Genomic DNA, 25,811 nt, shown 5'->3' on the forward strand with positions numbered 1-25,811 from the left:
TAGATAATGGGCAAAAGACATGAACAGACATTTCACTGAAGAGGATACAAAGATGGCAGATAAGCCCATGAAGAGATGTTCAGCATCATTAACCATTAGGGAAATGCAAATTAAGGCCATGATGAGATCACATACATGTGAGCACAGCTAAAATTAAAAACAGTGACAACACCAAATGCTGGTGAGGATGTGGAAAACTGAATCACTTACACAATGCTGGGAGGAAAGTAAAATGGAACAGCATTCTGGAAAACATTTTGGCTGGTTCTTATAAAACTAAATACACAACTACCATACAACCCAGCTAACTTGCTCTTGGGCATTTATCCTAGAGAAAGGAAAACTATGTTCCCAGAACTGTACTTAATGTTTGTAAAAACCTGTACACAAATGTTTATAGCAGATTTATTTTTTTGGCTTGTTTTGTTGCTTTTGTTTGTTTGTTTGTTTTTGCAGGGGGAGGTAATTAGTTGTATTTATTTAGTTAGTTTTTTGATGGAAGTACTGGGGATTGATCCCAGGACCTCATGCATGCTAAGCATGCACTCTACCACTTGAGCTGTACCCTCCCCCTTATAGCAGCTTTATTTGTAATAGCCCCAAAATGGAAACAACACAGATATCCTCCAATGAGTGGATTAAACCAGTGTAGTGTTCCATCCATACTATGGAATACCACTCAGCAATAAAAATGAATAAACTACGGATGCATTCAACAACCTGTACAAATCTCCAGAGCCTTATGCTGAGTGAAGAAAGCTAATCCTAAATGACTGTGTACTGTATTATTCCATTTATATAACATTCTTGAGAAAATTTAGAAACAGAACAGATCAGTGGTTGCCCAAGGTAAAGGAGGGTGTGAGGAGAGGGAGAGAGGGGGGAGGGTGTAGCTCAAGTGGTAGAGCACATGCTTAGCATGCACAAGGTCCTGGGTTCAATCCCCAGTGCCTCCTGTAAAAATTAATAAATAAATAAATAGACACAATCACTTTCCCCTCACCAAAAAAAAACCCAAAATAAAAAAAAAAAAAAAAAAAGGAGTGGGACAGAGGTGAGTATGGCTATGAAGATGCAACTGTGAGGAATCTTCGCTGTGCTGGAAATGCTCTGCATCTTGACGCTGTCAGTGTGGATATCCTGACTGTGATTCTGTACTATAGTTTTCCAAGCTGTGATCATTGGGGGTAACCAGTTAAAGGGTACATGGGACTTGTAGATATTTATTTCTTACAGTGTAAATCTATAATTATCTCAAAATTAAAGTTTAATTTTTTAAAAGTTTCTAATAAATAAATAGATAGCTAGGCATTTTAATATTTTCTACCCACACCATAATCTTTGGCAAACCCAGTTTTAGAGATCATTGGCATACGCTGCTAGTCCCAGGATGCTCGACCCTACCCAGTCTTTGGATCCCTTTAACTATGCTCAACATTCTCTCAAAGGTATCATTCTTAAATGCAAATTTGATCTTGTTATTTCCCAAATCATTAGTTTTGACACTGAAGGTCCTTCTGGCTTAGTCCTTTATCTAATATGTACACCTGGACACCAAACAATCACAGTTTCCAATTGTGCAAAACCCTGTCTGTGAGATACCTGAGGACGGACACAATGGCTTCTCTCTGGTATGCTCACCTTATCTCTGCTTAACGTACCTCGAAAACTTATCAGGTGCCCTAGCACATACTAGGAATCAGTAAATCTTGATTTAAATGTTTACTACCTTTGCTTTGTTTATTACCTCCTAAGTCCAGAGGTGTTCTGTGTTACAGTCCCCACACTAACCTGCAATCACTCCGGCCAGGTACACCAGCCCCACTCTGAGGCCTTTGTGGACCATTTCCAAGGGAATACCCAAAATCAGCTGCATAACAAGATTCCCCAGGATGTGCTGAACTCTGCAGAGAAAACAGAATTATCAAATATTATGACTAACCCAAGCAGTTATTTCCTGGGGAGAATAGTTTAGAACTTGTTAAACTTGAATTCCATTTTCTAATTTTTAAGGTGACTTTTTTTTAATAAAATCTTATATGGAGCTTCAATATGTAAAGCAGATAAAAGGACATTTTAGAAGTATACATTTAGGGGGAGGGTGTAGCTCAGTGGTAGAGTGTGTGCTTAGTATGCACAAGGTCCTGGGTTTGGTCCCCAGTAGCTCCATTTAAAAAAAAATTAAATAAAATAAAACTTGATTACCTCCTCCCTCCCCCAAAAAGTATACATTTATAAGTTCTGTTTTGCTGCAATCGCTGATAATGTCAAAAGAGAGCAATGAAGCTGGTTTAAGAAACAATAAGCTTGCATTTGCAGGGTTTAGATGACAGTTACCATCCTATGTCAGCCTCAGCATCTCATTTTGTTTGGGTTGCACAGTAGTGTTAGAAAATACTAATTCACTCATACTGAGTTTAAATTTCAATAAGTTTTTAAACAACAAATATCTCAGGATATTCTTTAATAAAACAGAGATGGCAGGGGAAACCTCATTCCCCATTCTACATTTTTTAAAAAATTTTTTAAGTTTACCAGAATGAAAAAAAATTTGACCTGGTAACACTAGCTAAAGCTGACATTCCCCCATGTACTATAATTTGGCCTCTAACATTTTTGAGGGCAGGTGTTTCTTATTACTGTTTTTAAATAGATAAAAATATTTTAAAGTGAAATTAATATTACTTTACTTATCAAACCCCACAAGCATCTCTGGAGAGTCTCTGAATGTAATTTGGCAAATTTCCATATTACAGTAATTCTTAATTTAGTTGCTATATAGAACAATGCTTTTTTTTTTTTTTAAAGAGATTTCAGGTTAAACCAAAAAGTTAAAAAATAACATAGATGTTAAATCTTCCACAAAGTGCAGCAGCTTTCATGTTAGTTTTAGGGATTGTGTTTTTGCATTATAGTTTACTTAACAAATATCCAACAGATCATTGAAGAGGTTTTCTGGGCATTCCCTACAGAGCAGATTACTTACCTTTATGGCCACGTGTGCACCCAGTCACATATATCACTGTCCAAGCCATCTTCATGGCATATAAGAGGTGATATAATTAAGCACAGAGTAGTCTAGCAAGGACAGTTGTACCAGTCTTATGGAGACTTTGGACATAAAGGGGTTTTTGAAATATGTGCACCTTGTGAATTTGAACAAGAAGGTCAAAGAAAGCTATCCCATCCTGTCCTCTGGGAACAGTGTGAGGACAAAGTGACTAATAGCACAAAACTCCCAAAGATTCACCCCAAGCACTCTTTCTGCTGTGCAATAGCCAGAGGAGACATGGCATAAAGGTCAGATCCTATCATAGACCCAAAAGAGAAAGATTAACTTTTTTCATCCAAGTTTTATCCACCCTTCAGGGTCCATCTTGAATCCAAGCCATCTGTGAAGCCATCCCCATTCTGATCTTTCCCTCTTCCTGTTTATATTACTGTACCTAATCCAAAATCCATCTTGTCTACCTCCTCTAGTGGGGCTGGAAGAGCTAATGTTGATTTCCCAAGCTCTCTTAGATAAGAGGCAGCCACGCCCCCACAGTCCTGGCCAGTGAGCTGCAATGTCTTGACAAAAGGGATGAATGTCACCAGTACCTGGTACTGCCTCTTCCCCCTTCCTGCTTTGAATGCAGGGCTACAGCACCAAATTGCAACTGGCCAAGGGAAAAGCAGAGATGTCGGTACAGGACCAAGAGTCCTGGCTTCATGAAACTGATGAACCAACCAGCTACCTCTGGGCTTCTTACATGGGAAAACAAAATAACCTCCATTTTTTTAAGCTCCTGTTACATTTGCTTGTAACTTGCATCTAAAAGCAACCCTAATTTATACAACCCCATATGTGACATGTCCTACATAATCTTGAGCATTTTCTTTGAGTGCCTCACTATATGTGTTAGGCACTGTAAAAATTGTTACAACCATTGTCTCATTTAATCACAGCAATCTTACGAGGTAGGTACTATTACCCCATTTTACAGATGTGGAAACTGAGGCACAAAGCCATTAAATAACTACTGTAAAGTATAATTCTACACAGTCTTGCATTACTATTTAACTGACTGTTCCCCCTTATAATTTTAAAGCCCTTGAGTGCAGGAGCCACATTTGCTTAGACCCTACTTGTTAAAGGGAAACTAAAGTGTGGAAGTAGAAACTGGACAATTGGTCATTTTGTCCCTAACTTGTACAGCCTCAGAGCCCTGTGTCCTGCCATGGATCCCTATTTAGCTACTGGCCAGAATCATCTTTCAAGGTCCAGGGCTGGGTAGGTTGCATAGATGAAGCTGGCCTCATCTGAACTCCCAGGAGTCCACCAGAGAGAAAGGGCCAAGCACCAAGCTGCTCACTGTCTGCGGTGGGCATGGTAAATCATGAATCCTGAATGAGGTCACAAAAGGGCTATTAGTGTTTGAGAAACTATAAGCCAAACTACTAGGCACTACATCACCTATTGCTTGTGTTATTCTAGATGACCAACAATATCATACACTCATCAAAATGCTCATGAGTTAATTTTTTAAGTGTTTGGCAGAAGTGACTTGATTTATGTTTTAAAGGGAACATTTAACAACATCACACAACTCGGGGAACACACTTTTGATTTGGTAATGAATTGGTTTCTTCTCCATAATATTCCTACCTAAATACATTCCTACGTAATTTAGGCAGTTACAAAATACACTGGACTTAAGGGAACACTAATGGGTTGAGATCCCAGCTCTACAACTTAGCTGTGTGACATGGAGCAAGGACATCCCCTAAGCCTCAGACGTAAAATAGCAGGAGTAATACCTGCCTCCTGGGGTTGCCGGGAGGATCAAACAAGATTACAGGTGTGAAAGTGTCTTAATAATAAAGCACCAGGAGGAGGGTATAGCTTAGTGGTAGAGTGCATGCCTAGCATGCACAAAGTCCTCGGTTCAATCCCCAGTATCTCCATTAAAATGAATAAAAGCCTAATTACTTCCCCCCCAAACAAGAATTAAAAATTTTAAGTGTGAAATTGTAAAGAAAAAAAAAACGCTCAGAATTTAAAAAATAATAAGCACCAAACAAATGTTCGGGGCTACAATTACATATAGTCACCTCTGACATCAGTGACTGCTGTCGTTCCTTACCCAGCATGGACCAGCATGTATGAGACAAACCTCCAGGCTTCCTCCCTCTTCTCAGGACTGTAGATAAAGGGGCTGTCCAAGATGCCCGTGTCCAAGGTGATCCACTGTTTCTGAGGCTTCCACACAGCATAGTAAATGAACACTGCCAGCTGACGGGGAGGGGACATGAATGTTAACCACACCTTCCGCAGAGAGTGGCCCCATTAAAGTCCACAGGCACTTAACCCTGTTTCAGACGATTAGCTCTCAAGTGGGCCACTCCCTAGCATGTGCTTGGAAGACGACAAGAATGAAATTCCCTGCGTATATTGGACCACAGAACTGTGGGCGTATGCTACTTCCTCCAGCGATGAGGAGCAGCCCTGGACCAAGGTGTAAACTTTCTGAACCCCCACCCTTTTTCCCTCTTAAATACCCACTGCTCTCATCCTCCCATCCTCACCATTTGGTCATTCATTTACAACCTGATATGAAATTAAGTCACTGCTGGCTTCTGAAGAATAGAGTAGGGAAAGGGGAAAATCGTACCTTTACAGTGAGGAACCTGGCAAACATGACCTTCACCAAGTAATGAAGGCTAACGGCACCGGGGATGTCATGTGGATGTCCCCTACTCTCTGATGTGATGTGATACTTCACCTCTGGGGTCTTCCTCCCCAAAACCTGTAACTCCAGTCTACTCGTGAGAAAAACATCAGGCAAACCCAGATTGGGGTCATTCTACAGGATCCCTGGCCAGTACTCCTTAAGACTCTCAAAGCCATGAAAAACAAAGACCGAGAAACTGTTACAGATCAGAGGAGACTGGGGAGATGTGATAGCTTCACACACTCTGATACCCTGGGTTTGAGGCTATAGGAGGAACAGAAAGAGGACATGAATGGAAAAACTGGTAACATCCAAATTAAGCCGGGAGTTTAGTTAATAGTAACACACCAATATGAGTTTCTTAGTTTTGACAAATGTACTATAGAAATCTAAGATATTAGCAATGGGAGAAATAGGGTGAGGGGTATATAGGAACTCTCTATACTACCTCTGCTACTGCTCTATAAAGCTAAAATTATTCCAAAATAAAAAATTTATTTAAAAAATATTTAATTAAAACTCTGATCCTACTGTGAGACACAGGTATCTCAGCACCTGCTTGTATGTAAAACTACGCTCTCCATGCACTGACTGTGGCAGCCATGTTTTGTACCATGTGACCTTCACCCACTCTTCTCCTCCAGCACACGCACAGCTGATCAGACCATGGGCAGGCCAGCCAATCCACAGGCTGGAAGGGTAACGTGAGGTAGAAGCAGAAAGAACTCGGATGGCTTCCTAGATGCAACTAAATTGCAACTAAGTTAGAATCTCATTGTCTCACAATAAAACCCCTTGAGAAAATTTAGAACCATGTCCACCCCCAAATCGAAACAGCTTTGATTCAAGCTCTCAGGAATGTTTACACATTAGCCTCATCTTTCTCTGAGCCATAAGAGCCTAGGTCCCTATGATAGCTCATTTTATATGTTAACCTGGCACAGTACCCAGATATTTGGTCAAACATCATTCTGGATGTTTCTGAGACTTTGAATAAAGCAGACTACCCTCCATAATGTGAGTGCGCCTTATCCGATCAGTTGAAGGTTTACTCCCAACAAAAACAGACCTCCCCTGAGCAAGAAGGGATTTTGCCAGCAAATGGTCTTCGGACTTCAGCTGTAAGTCTCACCCCCTAGGTCTCCATTCTGCTGGCCTACCCTATAGATTTTGTTTGTTTTTGTTTTTGTTTGGGGTTTTTTTTAATTTTTTTTTTTTTTTTTTTTTTTTTTTTGCTTTTGTTTTGTTTTGTGCGGAGGTAATTAGGTTTATTTAATTACTTATTTTAATGGAGATACTGGGGATTGAACCCAGGACCTTGTGCACCCAGGACTTCCTGCATGCTAAGCACACACTCTACCACTGAACTGTACCCACTCCCACAACCACCCCCTATAGATTTTGGACTTGTCAAGCCTCCACAGTTACATGAGCAAATTCCTTAAAATAAATCAATCTCTCTAAATACACATGTGTGTGTAAATAGTAGATAAATGTGTATGTGTGTGTGTGTATGTGATATGTATCCTATTGGTTCTGCTTCTTTAAAGAACCCTGACTGATACAGTCCCTGATAAGAAAGTTCAAGCATCAGTGGGAATGAAGAAGATGACATTAGGGGCTTCCTAATGCCCCTGCAGTCACACCCCACAGGGAGCCAAGCTCTGCCAATTCCTTTATGAGACGTCATGCTGTAGGAGAAAAAGCTAGGTGCGATGAGGCTCAGGAGAAGCCCAATCTTGGCCAAATCACTAAGTATGTGACCTTAAGCAAGTCACTCCACCTCTCCAGGCCTTGTACTCTTTTCTGGAAAACAAAAGGGCTGACTAGACCAGAATCTGGAACCCATTACATGTTGCCCATTGTAGACATCATTAGAGGATCCCATTTTTTCCCTACTGAAATTTGGAGGCAACCAATAACTCTTCTAAACATATGGCTCCTGATAGACCGTACACAGTCAATCAAAGGTAGTTTATGAGATCAAACCAATTTGCAACCCCAAGATTATTTGATTTCAAAAACCCCCACCAACTAGAATGAAATGAAGCCACTGGAACTGTTGTGACTGCCAGGCAGGGGAGTTGTTGGAAAAATAAAACTCAACCTTTGGCTGAAAGTGACTGGGGCCATGAGAAGAGCCTGGGAAGCGAGCCCGGGAGTGGGTGAGGTGGAGTTATGCGAGTGCTGTACCTGCCACCACCAAGCTCTCTTCTTACATGTTTTCCAGTCCCTCATCTAGATCTGATCTAAAGCCCCAGGGTCTCTGCAACCCCCCCGGAGTCTTTGCTCCTGTGCCCACCACCCCACCCCGCAAGCTTACCTCAGCAAGGCTGATGGAGATAATGAACACAGGGGGCGGGAGGCAGTTAGCTCTTTCCAGGTATGTTCTTCGCACCGGTTCAGGAAGCATCCATTTTGAGACAATCCTGTGGACCTTTTTATTCTTGAACGGTTCTTTACCTGCCTGGGCCTCTGTCACTTTCTCCTTTTCCTCCAGCTCTTCTTTCATCTCTCTGTCCATATTCAGATTCACTTCCTCCTCCATCACCAAATCATGAGCAGCAGCCATTGTCCTGGGTCCTCCCTCTACCTGACAGGGACACGGATGTCAGAGAGAAACGGACGACCCTATTGTCTTAGGGCCGTGGCTCTTTCCCAGGCAGCTCTGGCACAGCTGTTGGTTTCCAGTGCCTTTCCTGTGAGTTAACAGATGGCAGCTGAAGATCTGGTGCCCAAAGACATGTAATATCCATACCTTCATCACCAGTGTGTAATTGTGAAAAGGTGCTAGGGTCTCCCCTGAATGAGGGAGAGGGCTCTCCAGGAGTCATTGCCAGATTTATCTCCTGTCACCACCTAAGGGATGGACTGGAGCTTTGGAATGGCAGCTCTAGCTGGCAAGCCCCTTCCTTTCTGACATGCACTTGCAAGTCAACCATTAGTGTAAGAGATAGTTTTGCCATGAAGTGATGCATTTCAGAGCCCAAGCCATGCGCACTGCATTACTGAACTCAGTTTTGTCTAACATTAACAGTCTCCTTTCCCTTCTTAGTTTCATCTTGCTTTTACTCCCAGGCCAAACACACATCTCTGGCTTCTGATTCAGAATCAAAAATTATTTACTGGGAATCTACTGTGTATCAGGTACTATGCTAGGAGCCCCATTAAAAAATTCACTTCCCATCTGAAAAATATGTATGAATGTATATAACTGAATCACTTTGCTGTACACCTGAAACTAACACAACATTTTAAATTAACTATACTGTATTTTTTTTTAATGGTTAAAAAAAGAAAAAATGTACTTCCCATTCCCCCCTGCAAAAAAAATTTAAATCCACATCTTTACTTCCTAAATTATCAGTGTTCTATTTAAAATGCCACAACTACTCATTCTGTAGCACATTTGAGTTAAGAAGGCCATTCCCCAACCTTAATGTCCATCAACAGATGACTGGATAAAGAAGTTGTGGTATATTTATACAATGGAATACTATTCAGCCATAAAAAAGAATAAAATAATGCCATTTGCAGCAACATGGATGGAGCTGGAGATTGTCATTCTAAGTGAAGTAAGCCAGAAAGAGAAAGAAAAATACCATATGATATCACTTATATGTGGAATCAAAAAAAAAAAAAAGACACAAATGAACTTATTTACAAAACAGAAACAGACTCACAGACATAGAAAACAAACTCATAGTTCCAGGGGGGAAGGAGGTGGGAAGAGATAAAATGCGAGTTCAAGATTTGCAGATACTAACTACTATATATAAAAGATAAACAAGTTTCTTCCATATAGCACAAGGAACTATATTCAATATGTTGTGGTAACCTATAATGAAAAAGAATATGAAAAGGAATATATATGTATATGTATGACTGAAACATTATGCTGTACACCAGAAATTGACACAACACTGTAACCTGACTATACTTCAATTGAAAAAAAAAAAAAAGCCATTCCTACTGGTTCTCCAGGTACAACATCAGCACCCTTGCTGAAACACGTCTTCCCAACAACTCCCTGACATCTGGAACTCTTGCCTGAGTTCCTACTAACTTCCAGATCCTGTATTCCCTTGAACTCAATCCTCAACATCCAATCATTCAAGCATTTATGCAACAAATATCTGTTGAACACCTACTATAAATGGAATCATAAAATTTGTAACCTTTTGGGTCTGGCTTCTTTCACTTAGCAAACGTCTTCAAAGTTCATCCGTGTTGTAGCAGGTGTGAGTATATCATCCCTTTTAATGGCTGAATAATATTGCATTGTATAGATAGGTATATAAACAAAACCACATTATTTATTCATCTGTAGAAGGACACCTTTTGGTTACTGTGAATAAAGCTGCTATAAACATCCCCATACAACTTTTTATTTGAATACCTGTTTTCAGTGCTTTTGGGTATATACTTAAGAGTGGAATTGCTGGTTCACATGGTAATTCTATGTTTAACTTATTGGGAAACCTTCAGATTCCATTTTAAAATCTGGATTTTTTTTTTAAGGCATTAGTTTACTTAAGGTTACTTTACAGCTGATGTGTTGTAGAGCTGTGTTTAAACCCAGGCATCTGGGTCTATGGGGATAATGAGAGCACTGACCTCATAGCACTGGTGGGAAGATTATTTGCAATAATGGATGTAAAGCATTTAGAACAGTATCTGACACATAGTAAACACTCCACAACTATTAGGTATTATTGGCTATGGATGGATGAGTTGGTGTGAGGATGGATGGATAGATAGAAGGGATGGGGCTGAGTCTGGGGTCTATTTTCACACTGCAAGTTACTAGGAATCATGTCAAATTCAATTTATTTTCAAATGTATTTCATTAGGCAAGGTTCCACATTACAATAGGTCTTATTCAATAAATTTAGGGAAGAAGAGAATTCTCCTTTTATTGTTTTCCCCAGTAACTTTTCTGAAAATAAAGCCTTCTTCCCCTAAATCTTCCACCTCCCAGAGTCAGACATTAAGTCTTTAGACATAACCATTTTATTAATCTTCCTTGAAAATTGATGACTATTTCTAGTTTTTGTCATGTCTCATGAATGGCAAAACAGAGTGTGGATTTAAGATCAGCAGCTCTTAAACACAAATATTAAATTATTTTAAAAATATGTTCAATTAGGAGTGATTAACATTGTGTTAATAAGCCCTATTGTAAATTTAAATATCACACATGGTCATTTTATGAGGAAACGAAATTCTGCATTGTTAATAATACAACTTTCTATCCATAAAAGGAGCTAGAAAAACAAAGATTACACTTCTCCCCAATTTTTCTTTTTTCCAGATTTCAAAACTTCAAGAAATTTTCCAGCTTCAAGTCCATCATTTTTGATACTTTGGTGAAATATATTTCCTGTGCTGCAGATATCTGACCCATTCACTTTAGCCAAGACTCACTTTGTCTGTGTGCTTCCTCAGCACGTACAGTAAAGGAATGTGACATGTAGTTCTACCTACTGTAGATTCTAGAAACTAATGACCATGTCGGTAGTGAGTGCACAGTTTTGTTTTTTACCTCTCTTCTCAGTCACTCTCAACACTCTGACGTCCGGACCTGTCTGTGTGCCCTGGTCCTTGAGGACAGAGGCCTCTCTGATTCATCTCATCTTCAACACCTAGTGCTTGATGCTCACAGGTGCTGCTTCCACACTGACGTTCCCCATTCCTCCCACTCCTGTTTATCCTCTGCTCCCACACCTGGATGTCTGAGCACAATGCGCCACCTTGAAAACACTACTGACCAGACTGGCAACAATGAAAAAGACTGTTCTATACTTACGAGTCTGTGTGGAAATGCGTGCAGCTTACAAGGTGTAAATTGATGCAGCCTTTTTGGAAGGCATTTGGGCAGTATCTATAAAACATGAAACACGTATGTCTTTCAACAGAACCATCCGACTTCTAGAAATCTATCCTACATACGTATTTGAGCAAGCACACAAGGCTATATTTCAAAGACGTTCTGTGCAGAACTACTTACAGTAGTGAAAAATTACAAAGAAACTGAGAGTATTTGAATCAGGTTGTTGGATTTTCTGAATAGTTCTGCCTCCCGGGTAGTTCTTCCTTCCACAGTACTCAGATCTGCTCACCAGCACTTCTGCTCCTGGGTTCAAGGTGTCCCTCCCTAGGGCCTCGCAAGACAAGTCTAACCTAAGGTCATTCACTAATTGTGTGGGTGTGGCCTGTACACTCCCTGGGCTCTAAAGGTCAAAACTGGGACAGAGTATCCGAAAGCACACTTTAGATGACCAGAATTTTGGGAGGCCCAGCTGAATAGAGCAAGAGTCTCAAAACTAATCAGCAATGATTCTAACACATTACAGTCACGCAGAGACATGAAAGCATCCAGTTATCAAATGATTTACTGGGTCAACTCGCATCCCAGTGTTACTCACTGAGTGCATTGTTTACCACACTGACTACACTTTCTTACTCACTAAGCAAAGATCATGCAGGTTTCTTGAGATTTCCTTAATGTTGTCTTGATGCTATGCCTCACCTCCTACCTCTTATCTGCAGCAAGTGACTGCCAACTCTGTGTTGAAATCACACACACATACACACACTCAGATCAAAACTGGGTGGCACTGCTGTGACGTGTTCCCATCCTACCCTCAGGGAACAAGTCGGGGAGATTGTTAAAAAGAATGGAAGAATGGAAAGACTCTCGTGGAGATGTTCCGACTGCATACCAAGAATCAAAGACCTTCCCTCCACAGTGAACAATTATTCTTAAGAAGAGGAAACATGGAAAGAACTTTCCTATTTCCTGACCTGACCTGGTATAAGCATTGCTTATGTTATGAATCATGGAGCCAGTATGCTGGCCAAGGATTGGAAAGGGCAGGGCTGTGCTCATTTACCCAGAGCAGTCATCTGTCTTTTAAAAAGAAATCTGTAGAAAGATTTCCATAAGGAGATTTACACAGGAGACCTTTGGCACTGGCAAGGGATTTTTTCCCGAAGATCTCCTTCACTGTATATCACAAAGTGTCTCCCCAAATTATGTTATAAATTATAGCCAGAAAATTTTAAGTGATTCCATCTCAGACCCTAAAGGATTCTATAAATGCAGCAGTAAAGTTCTTTATAAAGTTTGTTGTCTGAGGAGTATTAACTACGCTTAACACTTTGCACCCGAGGTCCCAAAGAAGAGAAGAATAAGAAAATTTGGTTAGTTAGCTGGGCCTCTTTTCATCTTTCAGTAAAGTTTCATGTCTCTCGAAGAGCAATGTCTGAACTGGCTAAAGAACACATTAAAACCACTTGCCAAAGCACTTTTCCTTTGGAAGATCTCTTGAGATCACAGAGCCTAAACACCACTGAACTTGACATTCTATGACAGTTTATCAAAAACTTCTATTTGTGGCAACCAAAAAAAATAAATAAATAAAAGTCACTTTCGCAGGCCTCTTCACTTTCTTTTCATTTCCAACACTGGCGCTATCAAGTGATTTTTTTTTAATGAGTTTTCTACTCCTCCAACAAGAAACAAGGATTTCAGTCACTGCATGCACGTTACACAAAGGCAATAACTAGTGAGAATAGTGAAGTCACATGAGATGCCAAGGTGGAAGGGAGGCCTGCTCACTCACAAGTAAATGACAGGTAAGCAAGGCCAGTCATTCGATTTACATTCATTTCCAGCAGGCCTTTGAGGGTAGCTAATGCTACACAAAACTGTAAGTGTTGAATCTGCAAATGTCAAGGACTTCCAGAGTATTATTTTGATAATACTTATGTAATGGTCGTCTGTCCATTTCTCAGCAAGTCCCCGATCTCATGAATGAGTGGGGAGCAGGGACCACTTCCCAGTATAAAAGCTAAAAATGCCCAATGCGCACCTTTCCAGGACTCTAGGCAGCTAGGGCTCACGTACCCAGGCTTGAACAGTCAGCTGCATTTGCTTACAATTTTTGAGACTAGAGCTAGGGGTGGGGAAGATTCTTTAAGGTGGTGCACCTTAAAGTGGTAGCAGCAGTATCCGGTGTCCAGCCTTGCCCCTGGAGTCAGAGTGGCCCCCAGCCTCCAGTGCCAGCTGTGTCTCTGATGCAAGTTGTAGCAATGAGCATACAGCAGTGCAATGGGTCTGTGGTCACCACCTGGCTCTGTGATGTGATTTTGGTATGGTTCTAGATGCCTGGTCTCCCTTTGTTTCTGCTTATTTCCCAACTTTGTTTCTGCAGCCTTCCAGTGATTGTGTAATCTACCATGATCTAGCGATATACTAGGAAATATGTATTTGGTCTTCCTACCCAGTTCCTGGCACGGAGCTCCTAAACCCTTGGAATTTCCTGAGTGATAGGAGTGAGCTGAGTATCTTTTGTTATTCATAATAAGCCTCTTTCAACCACACCTGAGTTTATGCTAATGAAATGACTCTTGGAGGATAGAGAGGGATTGCCAGAGAAAAAACCATAGAACTTTCGGCCCCCACCTCTAAGAAGAGGAGAAGAGCTAGAGGTTGACCAGAGGTCAATAATTTAATCAATCATGCCTATGTAATGGAACTTCCATAAAAACCCTAAATAAATGACTTTGGAGAGTTTCCAGGTTGGTGAACAGATCAAGGAGCTGGGAGGGTCATGCACCCAGCTGGCCCCATGCATCTCCTCCATGTGGCAGTTCCCGAGTTATAACCTTTATAATAAACTGGTAATAGTAGGTAAAGCCCTCCCCTGAGTTCTGCTACCTGTTCTGGCAAATTATGGAACCCGAGGAAGGGGGTGGGTCATAGAAACCTCCAAATTATAGCCCATCGGTCAGAAGCACTGGAAGCCCAGGCCTGTAATTGGCATCCGAAGTAGGGAGCAGTCTTGTGGGACTGAGCCCACTTAAGTTGTAGGGTAGCTAATGTCAGAATTGCTTGGTGTGGAAAACCCACAATTTGGTGTCAGAAGCGTGAGTAGGATTAGAGAAATGCTTGTTTGTTTTTTTTAATCTTATGACTCAATGCACTTTCAATAACATCAATTTACTGGTGTAATCAGCCAGAATCCATTTCTATCCTTTGCAACCAAGAACCTAACTAATACACCTGAATAACCAGAAATTCTTCTTAACTCTATCTGGGTTCTTCCTATGGCAAGTTAAACTCATTTCTTGTTCTGTGTTTGGGAGACCTAGTGTAAGGAGAGCATAGAGCTAGGAGATCCTTTTTTGGTCTTGACTCTGCCACTTCCTGGCTGTGTGAGCTGGAGTGAGTCCCCTCCCAGTTCTGAGCCACAGTTCTCTCATCTGCACAGTGGACACTCTGCCTTAGACCAGTGGTTCCCCAAACTGGTTAAGCCTTAGAATTCCCTCAGACATTTGTTTTTCAACATTTGTTTCAAACAGATTCCTGGGCCCTACTCTTAAAGAAACGAATTTAATAGACTTAGTACATTTCTGCCAGTTGTACCAGTGAAGTGGAGGCAGCAGCACCTTTGAGAACCATAAACTAAGGCTCTCCAATGTCCCCTTCAGTCTCTGTGATCTTCCATTGGAAGGCAGAGCCTGTTTCATTGCTGTATTCCAAGTGCCCAGAAAGTTCCTGGTGTTCAGAAAATACTTGTATCTGAGTAAAAGGTAAACGAACTCTCTGCCACTCTTCTGTAAATCTAAAATTATTCCAAAATAAGAAATTTATTTAAAAGAATACTGGAAGGAAGGGAGGAAGGAGAAAGGGATTCCAGGTACATCATATTAACTAAGAGTTTAATATCACTTTATGTTGAAAAGCACCTCCCACCCTTTTCCTCTGCACACTCACCCCCTCCACTGTCATTGTGCCATCACTGAGCTGTCAGAGAAGACCTGTGGAGCCGTCATGCCACAATGCTTACAAAAGGGCCTGTCACCTTCTTTGAGGAGCAGTGTTCCTCGTGCTTGGCCATGTGAAGACCCAAGTTCTACCCACCCAATTCTATCTTACAGAATTACTGTACCAATCAAATGAAAGTAAGACTTGCCATAAGAGAGAGCAGTTACCGTGTGCCAGGTTCTATGCTAAACACTTTATGAGCATTCTCTTCATTATTTCTTATAACCGTGTAAGGTGGGATAATAACATTCCCATTTTATGGATATGGAAACTCAGACTTCCAGAGTAACTTGCTCAAGGTCATACAGCTGGTGAGGGGAGGGCTGGGACAGGAGCCTTGGGAGACATCTGACTCCAAAGACCCCGTGTGTACTTCTGCCCTGTGATTTCTACAAACCAAGTGTTGAAGAAGTGGATGTATTTATTTTGATTATTTTCATCCCGTCCTTCCCTATACCCTAACCTCCTCTTCTTCCTGCAGCTCCCCAAACATACCCAGACTAGACCCTAGGAGTTCCCAGGTGGGGGCTGTTGAAGAATCAGCAGGTCACCAGCCCTGAGGATGGGGCTGGGAATCCCCACCAGTCCTGTTACTGCCACAGGGACTCAAGATGGAAACAGACATTCAGGAAAGGAAAAGAATTTGCTTCTCTGAGAACCCGAGGACGAAGTCAGGCTCACCTTCCCTTCGTCACCTCACCCAGGAGAGCACTGCCAAGGCCACCAATGTTAGGGCAACTCCTCTTTGGCAAAAGAGGCTTTGGATCATTAGCTTGTGCTGCTTTTCTAGCTGCATGCAAACAAGTAGGCTTCAAATATCTGAATTGTTTTTTTTAAACAGCTGACCCCACCCATTCATTGGCACCAGGCGGGCCCTTGCAGAGGCCGAGTCCAGCCTTGATGTGGCCGGGGTGCCCAGCAGCCTGGGCGGGAGGCTGTGTGGGGTGTACCCTACTGCAACCCAGCTGGGCCTGGTGGGGCGGCTTTTGGTGGTGTTGCTAGGCAACCTGGGTAATTGGAGAGGCCGTGGATTGGGCTTCTGGGCCACAGAGACTAATAGCCTCCTTCATCACACTGCAAACCATCATTATGCCCCATTCCAGAGGTTTGCAGCAATCTCTCTGTGGTTTTAGCCTGAAAGCATGCTTTTTTAGCTACAGAAATTAAGAACCAACTTTTCAATATTACGGGCTTGTGGCTGGGGTTGTTTTCGTTTTGCTTCATCTCTGGGGATACACTTGAAATCAACAAGCAAAAGATTTTAAAACAAAAAAACAAAAAAAAATTCCTTCACAAACCCCCTTTTCCAAAAGTTTTCCTTTCTCCTGAAGCAAAGCAATTACTCAATTATGAGGGCAGCTAAGGTAGGGACACTGCTTCCTGAGGCCTCTGTATGCCCATTGCATGTTAAAAGCTTCTTCCTTGGACTCCAGCTCTGGCTGTGGTGCAGGGCAGGGGGACCAGGGCCTTGGCCACGTAAAAGTCCTCTCAGCAGAATAATTTCTTTGTGTCTTTCCTATTTGAAGACAAACAGGATCGCCCCCTTCCCCATCTACAGAATCATTTTCACTTGTATGATTTGGATGAGTCCTCCCCAGTTGCCCTAGGAAGAAGATCCCATTTTTAGTCCCATTTTACAGATGAACAACTAAGGCAAAAAGAGGCATTCGTGACTGCACACCTAGTACAATCCCGTTCTTCTGTGGCTAGATCCTGGGTCACTCTACTATACTGTACTGCCTCCCCACAGAGCTATTTAAGATATTACGTATATTTTTGTACCCTATTATAATATGAATAATAGAAGTAATAATACACACTGGTGGAGAGACACAAAAACTTCATCGTGTATCTCCTCCTATCCTCACCACATCATCCTTGATGATTGTGCCTCATGTACACTAAGGAATACAGTCTGGGAGAATTCCCAAAGACCGTCACACTATTTAACTAGGTTAACAGACCTAGCACACCAGAACACAGGGCTGAAGGAAAACTCTGGCCCTCCTTAATTCAAGGGGTTGGCTCAGTGTGATAACATTATGATACTATTTCAGTTCCTTCAGGAAGGAGGCAGAATCTTTGCTTTCATTAGATATTTGTAGGTATTTTTCAAAAAGGCTTTCACTGCCTCATCTATGATGTTTCTTAAACAATGATGCATTGTCAATGACCAACTGTGTTGACTGGTATGGGACTAGGATTTCTTGGGATATGGGAGTTAGGGTGCTAAAATCAGGGCCGTGCTGAGCAAACTGAGGAGAGTTGGTCACCCTATCATAGACCACCTGCGTCAGAATCATCCAGGGTGTGCTGGGGGTGGTACAGTTCCGTGGTAGAGTGCATGCTTAGCATACACGAGATCCTGGGTTCAGTCCCCAGCACCTCCATTTAAAATTAATTAATTAATTAATTAGCTTAGGGAAAAACCTATTTTAAAAAAAAATCATCTGGAGAAGTCAAGTGAAGATGGCTGGTTCTAATCCTAAAACAGTGGCTCTTAACCCTGGCTACACATCAGGATTGTCTGAGATTATAAAGCAGCGTTGTTGTTTGAGCTCACGCCATCAATGGAGCTAGAGCCTCTGGAGCTAGGGCCTGGGCACTGGTATTTTTTAATGTGCAGCCAAAACTAAAACCTCTTGCCCTAGAGATTTGGATTTTGGGCTGGGGTCTTGCCCAAGAATCTGCATGTCTCTTTGAGAGCTCCCCAGGGGATTCTTATGTACACTGTAGTCTGATAACTAATGAATTCTTATGTGATGTGTGAATTCATTGGACAAGCATTCCCTGAATGCCTTGTATATGTTAGGCTGTGGAAACATGAAGGACAAAACAAAAACAAAACCACTTCCTGTTCCCCAGGCCCTTCCTATTCAGGGGGAATAAAGATCTATAAATTGTTCCAACACAGTAAACAGTAATCCCCCCTTATCCACAGGGGATCTGGTCCAAGACCCCCAGAGGACGCTGAAACTGTGGATAGTACCAAATCCTGTATATACTATGTTTTTCGTATACATACATACTTGTGATAAAGTTTAGTTTATAAATTAGGCACACAATAAGACATTAACAACAATAACTAATAATAATAAAATAGAACAATTTTAAAACAGAACAAATTTAGAACAATAGAATAAGACAGAACAATTATAACAATACTGTAAAAAAAAAAAAAAGTTATGTGAATGTGGTCTCTCTCTCTCTCCAAATATCTTATTGTACAAACTTAATACCTTTTCCATCTTAACTAAGCACGTATCACACACTGTGGCTATAACTTTTGCAACTTGAGGTGTGACAGAAAAACTAGCACAAATTTCTTTTTCCTCCTTCACAATTTCAGAAAAGATTTGTTTTTTACTGCAGATCTTAGCAACTTCAGCATTTGATTTTTTTTTCTTTCCTTATTAAGTCAAGATTTTCACCTTTTCACATAAAGGAAGCACTTAGGGCTTTCCTTTGGCATATCCGAAAGGCCAGCATCACTCCTCTTGTGCTCTGGGATCATTATTAAGTAAAATAAGGGTGACTTGAACACAAGTGCTGTGATACCACGACTGATAGCCGGACTGCTAGGTGACTAAGGGGGCAAGACACACTGGACAAAGGGATGAGTCACATCTCAGAAGGGACAGAGCAGGACAGCTCAAGATTTTATCACGCTACTTAGAACGGCAGACAAGTTAAAACTTGTGAGTTGTTCATTTCTGGAATTTCCCATTTAATATTTTTCAGGCCAAGGTTGACCTCAGGTAACTGAAACTGGGGAAAACAAAGCCACAGATAAGGAAGGGGGACTACATTACTGTGGTTTAGACTTTAAAGTGGGTCAGCATCATCAGGGAAGTTACAGTTATTCACTTCCCAGAAGCCTGGTGCAGTAGATTAAAGACTGAGTTTATTATTTGCCATTCTTTCCGCTAAAAGGTGGGTTTTTTTCCCCTCTCCTTGAATCTGGGCCAGCCCTGTGACTGCTTTTGACTGATAATACACAGTAGAATTAGTGCAGGAAACCTCCCAAGCCAGGCATGCAGGGAGCTGCAGCCCCACGTTGTTTCCTCTTGGAATGCTCCCTCTTTGAAGCCTGACACCATACAAGAAGGTGGACCTACCCCGAGGCCACCATGATATGAGGAAGCCCAAGCTACTCACATGGAGAGAGGCCACGTGGAGGAGGGCCCAGGTGGCAGACCTATGAGTGATGCCTTCTTGGACCTTCCAGCCCAGCTCATCCACCAACTGAATACAGCCAAGTGAATGATCCCAGCTGACACTACATCACTACACGCAGTTGCTCCACTGAATTCTGCCCAAGTTCCAGGCCCAGAGAATCATGACAAGTGAATACAGCAGTGGTTGTACATATAACGTTTTATGGTGACTTGTTATACAGCAATAGTTACCAACACATCAGAACTAGAAGGCAACATGACATCCCAGACCCTTCGGCCTTCCTAGTAACATGGTTCACCTTCGTGTCCCTCAGCAGAGTCGACTGCAGATGTTTCACCTGAAACAGCCTCCCAGTTAGTCTCCATCTCTGTTGGCGCTCCTGCCTGCTCTCCAAAGCCAGACAAAACACAGCCATAAATCAGAGTACATCGACTCTCTGCTTAAGATCCTTCAGTGGCTTCCCATTGCTTTCGAGATCAACTCAGGACCCTTGCCGCGGCTAAGAAGTCTTGTGTGACCTAGCTCCTGCCTTCTTTGTAGAATTCTACCACTCTCTCCCGACATCTCTGTGCTGCAACCACGGGGCCTTCTTTCCGTCACAGGTACACACTAAGCACTCTCCGGCCTTGGGGTCTTTGCACCTGCTGCTCCCTCTACCTAACGCTTTCTCCTCTGCCCCGCCCCCCAAGCCCCAACACGTGCACTCAAGGCTAGCTCCCTCATAACAGTTCCTCCCTAGGAAGCCTTTCGTGGCCTCCCTGAAGCTTTCAGCCCGCCCTCTGCCTGCCCCACACACACCATCACGCCCCCTGCTTATGTACTTTCAGCACTTACCGCTGTGTAAGAATGTCTGGCTTGTTTACTTGTTGTCTGTCTCTTTCAACTACCATATGAGCTCCAGGAAAGTAGGAGAGGTTTCTTTTCTACTCCATCGATAGGTGCTTACTAAGTGTTTGCCGAATAAACCATCGAGTAGAAGAAGGAAGGAAGGAGGAAGTTTGGAGTCATAGAAAGAGCAATGAAATGACCACACTCAGAAGACCCTGGTTCTTACTCCAACTCTGCCCCTGCTTACCTGCGGGCAAGCCACTTGACCTGACCTGGTCAGGATGTTCGTCCCCACGATGCTGCATGTGGCCACTGATGCTACGTACGCCATACACCCGTAGTCTGCATCTCTATTGCTCATGGATCCCCGTAAGAATTTTGGAAAAGCTACGTCTCTCTCACTTTTAAGTTAATACCTGAAATTATGTTTCACAAGTGAAAATCGATTCCAAGACAGAATTTCCTGGCATAGTTTTCATTAGCAACATGCTTTAGATATATTTTCATCCAAACCTTGGAGCTACAGATTTAGCTTGTTTAGTTTATGGAACACGTCTACCATATAATCCAATTGTCAAAACTAGTCCTCACTGTCAAACCAATCAACCAAACCAGAATAATTTCCTGTCCAGAAGAAAGTCCACCTTCATTTTTTACCCCTTGTTGCCTTTAATTAAGTAATTAATTTTTATTACAGTATAGTTGATTTATAATATTATATTAGTTTCAGGTGTACAACACAGTGGTTCAAGATTTTTGTAGATCATACTCCATGTATAGTTATTATAAAATATTGGCTATATTCTCTGTGCTTTACAATCTATCCTTGTGGCTTATTTATTTCATACAGAGTACTTTGTACCCCTTAATCTCCGGCCCCTATCTTGTCCCCCTCCCTTTCGCTTTCCCCCCGATAACCACTAGTTTCAGCCCCTAAGCAGTTCCAAACCCTGCCCTCCACTAGGCTTTTCACAAGCATCTCCCTCTGCCAGAGTATCTTCCCTCCCCAGGTGGTTCTCCTGGAGAAGTCCTAACACCCTCTTCAAGATTCTGTCCTAACACCTCCTCTGCAAAGCCTTTTTGAGCATCTGCAGTGTGCCTGTCATTGTGCTAGGCACGGGGTACAGTGGTGAACAAAGCAGACATGGTAGAATTAAATGCCCTTTTTAGTTCCCTCAGCAACCTCGGCTCCTGCCTAGGGTACCACTGTTTTCTTTATATCATCACCGTCTCCTCCACAAGGCAGTGAAAACCCTGAAGCTAGAACTTCTGCTTTATTCATCTTTGAATCCCTATTATGGAACCCATAGAATGCATCAGTTAATGTTTATTGGATCATTTACTCACAAAGGATTTATCAAACAGTCTCAGGGACATATACAGAGCACTGGTTGTAAACAGTGAACCACAGACATGGCCCCTGCCCTCTGGGGACCAACAGAGCCCTTGACTGAATGCATGAAGTATGAATGAGTGAATTAGTGAATCAGGGAAGGAGTGTGAGCTTTCCCACTTGGCTGAAGCAGCCCAGAGCAGGAGATCCACAGGAAGTGGGAAGCCAGCATCCAGGAGGTTGGGGGAGTGATGCTGTCCTTTTGTGCTTTCTGCTACATAGAAACTTAAGGACAGCAAGGAGTTGAACAAAGGGCAGGGAGTCTAGAGTCTGACCTCGATTTGAATTCTAGATTCATTACTTATTAGCCATGTGACCTTAGGCAAATCCCTTCCACTGTTTGTATCTTCATTTCCTTCATCTGTAAAATAGGGCTAATAATACTGTAAAAGGGTTATGATTAAATGAGATAATGCTTTTAAAAGCCTATAGTCTGAGGTCAGGCAGAGTTGGTTTTAGGAATTGGTAGTTCCCATCCCAGGGCCGGTGGGAATATGCAAATTCAGAAACACAGCAAGACAGCCTCCATCTCCCTCCAACTAGAGGTCCCAGGCCGGGTCTGCGTTCTTACCTTCAGCCTGCAGGAGGCGCTTTCCCTAGTCAGCCCCACCCCCACCCCTCCCTTCACCACCTCCCCCTTCCCTCCCAGTTCGGTGTTTACAGACCTGCTAAGTGCCTTCAAGGCCAGTGTTGTCCGACTTATCTTTACTAGCCACGGGAAGGTGGCAGTTAGGGAGGGGCATGGCAGAAAGGGGGCCAAGAAGAAGGGAAGAGCACAGATGTTTGCTGAGGCCCCACTGTGTGCCTGGCACCTGGCTTGGCACTTGACATGTGTTGTCTCATGTCATCTTCATAACCATACCATTTTACAGATGAGCAAACCGAGACTCAGGAAGAGGTGGGACCTGAATCCAGTGTCTCTATGACCCTAAAATGAGTTTCCACTTTGCTATGCTATCCACCAGCTTATAAATGATCATTACACACTTGTGAAACAAATTTCCGTCTTCCTTATTCCCAGCGGAAATTGTGTGTCCCGTGCCTGATCCCCCACAGAGAATCCAGGCACAGGCTCAAACAATGATGCGTAAACAAATGAATAACAAATGAAGAAATGAACAGAATCCCTCAGACAGCAGTACCAGGAAGAAGGAAACAAATAACCCTGGAAACTCGCCTTGCAGGAACAAACCAGAGACTGTGTCCCCTGGCTGTGGTCTCCAGGGGCAGCACAGGAGGGCTAGGATCCGGTTCCTTGGAGGGAGATTAAAAAATTGCGGGGCGGGAGTAGGGGCAGGTTACTGGGGAGAATGTGATGAAGGGAGAGAAAGACGGCCAGTGATTGACCAGCGCTGGGAAGGGCAATGGCATTCATTACCTGATCCTCCCATCACGTCGCTGGCGCGGGAAGCCTGAGAAAGCCCCCTAACTCCTGGTCCAACATGCTGCCAACTTTTAAAATGAAAGTAGCAGGATCCCAAGCAGCCACTCCTGAAGGCTACACCGGAAGAAGGTTGCCAAGGGAGCACCCCACGGTTGGCCCTGGGCCCCTGGCTCCCCCACCCCGCGCCCTGCGCTTTCGGCCTCCGCCCCCTGCTCCCCACGGAGGGACGTGGGCCACCGGCTCCCGGCCCCCGCAGCTTACCTCGGGGGGGCGGAGGGGCGTCCCAGGCAGGAGAGGCTGCTCCCTGGCTTCCAGGCGCCCTGGGCCAACGGGCTGCCTCAGCTGCCCTGAAGTTGCCGCCCTGCCAGGCACTCCTTGGTCCCTCCCCAAATTAAAATCCTCCAGAGGTTCCTGCTCGCCCAGCCCTGGGGGAGGGAGTCTGAAGAAATCCCCTCCCAGCCCCCAGACGGGCCTGGGCCGGGCCAGCCAGCTCGGCAGTCTCGGCCCCCGGCTGGCCCTGGATGAATGAGTCCGCCCGATCCGCCTGCCTGGGTCTGAGCCAGGGAGCCTTTGACTGCCTCTTCACTCTTTCTCCTTGGCAGTGGCCCTGAACTTCAATCCTCCCGCAAGTCCCCTGCCCTCTGTTCTCGGGTCTCTGGGGAAAGACCTCAGTAGGAGGACTCCTTTCTTTCCCACCTTCCTAGTTTCCGATTCCTCTCACTGGCTGGACTCAACAAGAAGTCCGAGGGCAAGAGAGCTCATTGATGCAGTCACAGAGGTCAGTGCCCCAAGACCCAAAGCAAGGCAGAGAAGGGAAGAGAATGGATGGCAGGAGGGAGTATAGGGAAAAAAAAAAACAAAAAAACATAAAACCCCTCAGTCTTCCTTCCTGTGTTTCTCCTTTAGTCAAATACTACTACCACACAACACTTCTGATACTAGATGTGGGGAAAACCCCCACACCAAGCCAATTCTGCAACAGCCGGTGGGTGTCCTACAATTTAACTCATTTCTGACACAATCTATCTGAAGAGAGTGTCAGATCCCACAGGTAAAGGGTTCAGTCTCACAAGATTGTCCCCCATCTCAGAAGCCAATTGCAAAAAGTAGGTTCTCAGGTTACCCACAACCTCTGTCCATCTTAGTTACAAGTCGTTAAGTTCCCACGTTCCCTTTCTCAAGTTTAATTTGCTGGAGTGGCTCATGGAACTCAGGGGCACACGTGCTTACATTTACCAGTTTATTAAGAAATATGGTGAAGGATACGGATAAGCAGGCAGATGAAGATACATATACGGTGAGGTCCGGGAGGGTCCCTAGCACAGGAGTTTCTTGTCCCTGTGGAGCTGGGATGCACAGCCCTTCCTCTAGGTGGATGTGTTTACCCACCTAGTAGGTCCCCGAAGGCTATATTATTGGGGTGTTACGGAGGCTTCCTCAAGTAGGCAATGATCAGTGATTAACTCCGTTTCCAGCCCCTCTATCCTTTCTAGAGGAGTGGAGGGAGCGGGGCTGAAAATTCCAAGCTTCTAATCTTGGTCTTCTAAGCTGGTCTTGCTAGCAACCAGCTCCCATTCAGGAGCCTCCCCAGAGTGGCCTCATTAGATCATAAGATGCTCCTTTGAGCTCTTTTCACTTAGGAATTTACAATGGTTTTAAGAGCCCCGTGCCAGAGACAAAGTCAAAGACCAAATATGAGAACAAAAAGATGCTCCTTGTGCTCTTATCACTTAGGAAATTACAAGAGTTTTTTGAGCTGTGAGTCAGGAGAACAATGTATATATTTTCTGTTATCTCACAGAGGGAAGCAAACAGCTGGGAAAAAAAGATAGTTAGGAGCTGCACAGAAATAGCAACTGAAACCTTGGGAGTGGATGAGGTCACTCAAGGGGAGAAACCAGAGAGAGGAGAAAAGGGAATCTGGGACAGGACTCCGGGAAATACGAACAAGGGACATGCGGAGCGTGGAGTGGGGGGAAGGAAGAGGAAAGGCCAGAAGTGAGGGAGATACAAATACCATAAGCTGGGTGGATGTTTGTTTTCTACAGCTCTGGATGCTGGGAAGTCCAAGACCGAGGGGCTGGCAGGTCTGTGTCTGGTGAGAGCCCTCGTCCTGGCCACCTTCTCCCTGTGTCCTCATGTGGTAGAGAGCAGGGAAGGAAGCAAGCTGTCTGGTATATCTTCTTAGAAGGGCTCTGCTTCCGTTGTGAGGGCTGCACCCTCGTGACCTAGTTACCCCCAGAGGCTCCATGTCCAGCACCATCACATGAGGGCTTAGGGCTTCACCGTGTGAACTGTAGGGAGAGGGAACACAATTCAGTCCATGGCACCAGGCATACTCCCCACTGTAGGTATGAAGCAGGAAGGCAAGACTCAGATGCCATCAACGGAGACGAGGACCGGAGGGGACAGAGCAAGTAGGCTGAAGGCAGGGAGGGGTGGCCCCAGGATGAAGCATTAGAAATGGGCAGCTGAGCC

The 25,811-nt window shown here is 43.5% G+C and overlaps 2 protein-coding genes across 5 annotated transcripts in view; one reads left to right on the forward strand and one right to left on the reverse strand.

Moving 5' to 3' along the window:
• Positions 1–24,323, reverse strand: part of RHBDL2 (rhomboid like 2) — a 43,662-nt gene extending 19,339 nt beyond the window's left edge. The window contains exons 1-4 of one of the 3 annotated variants that reach the window (XM_032493896.1): positions 11,524–11,574; positions 8,038–8,307; positions 5,127–5,275; positions 1,792–1,904 (exon numbers count right to left, since the gene is read on the reverse strand). In XM_032493896.1, coding sequence (XP_032349787.1) covers positions 1,792–1,904; positions 5,127–5,275; positions 8,038–8,286 — 511 coding nt within the window. In that variant the 5' untranslated portion in view covers positions 8,287–8,307; positions 11,524–11,574. Of the gene's footprint in view, positions 1–1,791; positions 1,905–5,126; positions 5,276–8,037; positions 8,308–11,523; positions 11,599–23,594 lie in introns of those variants that run through there. The other 2 variants (XM_014560595.2, XM_032493897.1) reach the window with 2 other exon arrangements.
• Positions 1–25,811, forward strand: part of AKIRIN1 (akirin 1) — a 92,410-nt gene that overhangs the window by 25,670 nt on the left and 40,929 nt on the right. Inside the window, exon 3 of one of the 2 annotated variants that reach the window (XM_032493900.1) lies at positions 11,029–13,157. The exons of the other annotated variant lie outside the window; for it this stretch is intronic. Coding sequence (XP_032349791.1) covers positions 11,029–11,087 — 59 coding nt within the window. The 3' untranslated portion in view covers positions 11,088–13,157. Of the gene's footprint in view, positions 1–11,028; positions 13,158–25,811 lie in introns of those variants that run through there. 2 annotated transcript variants of the gene reach the window in all.

The sequence above is a fragment of the Camelus ferus genome, chromosome 13 (assembly GCF_009834535.1).
Source record: "Camelus ferus isolate YT-003-E chromosome 13, BCGSAC_Cfer_1.0, whole genome shotgun sequence".
Taxonomy (NCBI): Eukaryota; Metazoa; Chordata; class Mammalia; order Artiodactyla; family Camelidae; genus Camelus; species Camelus ferus.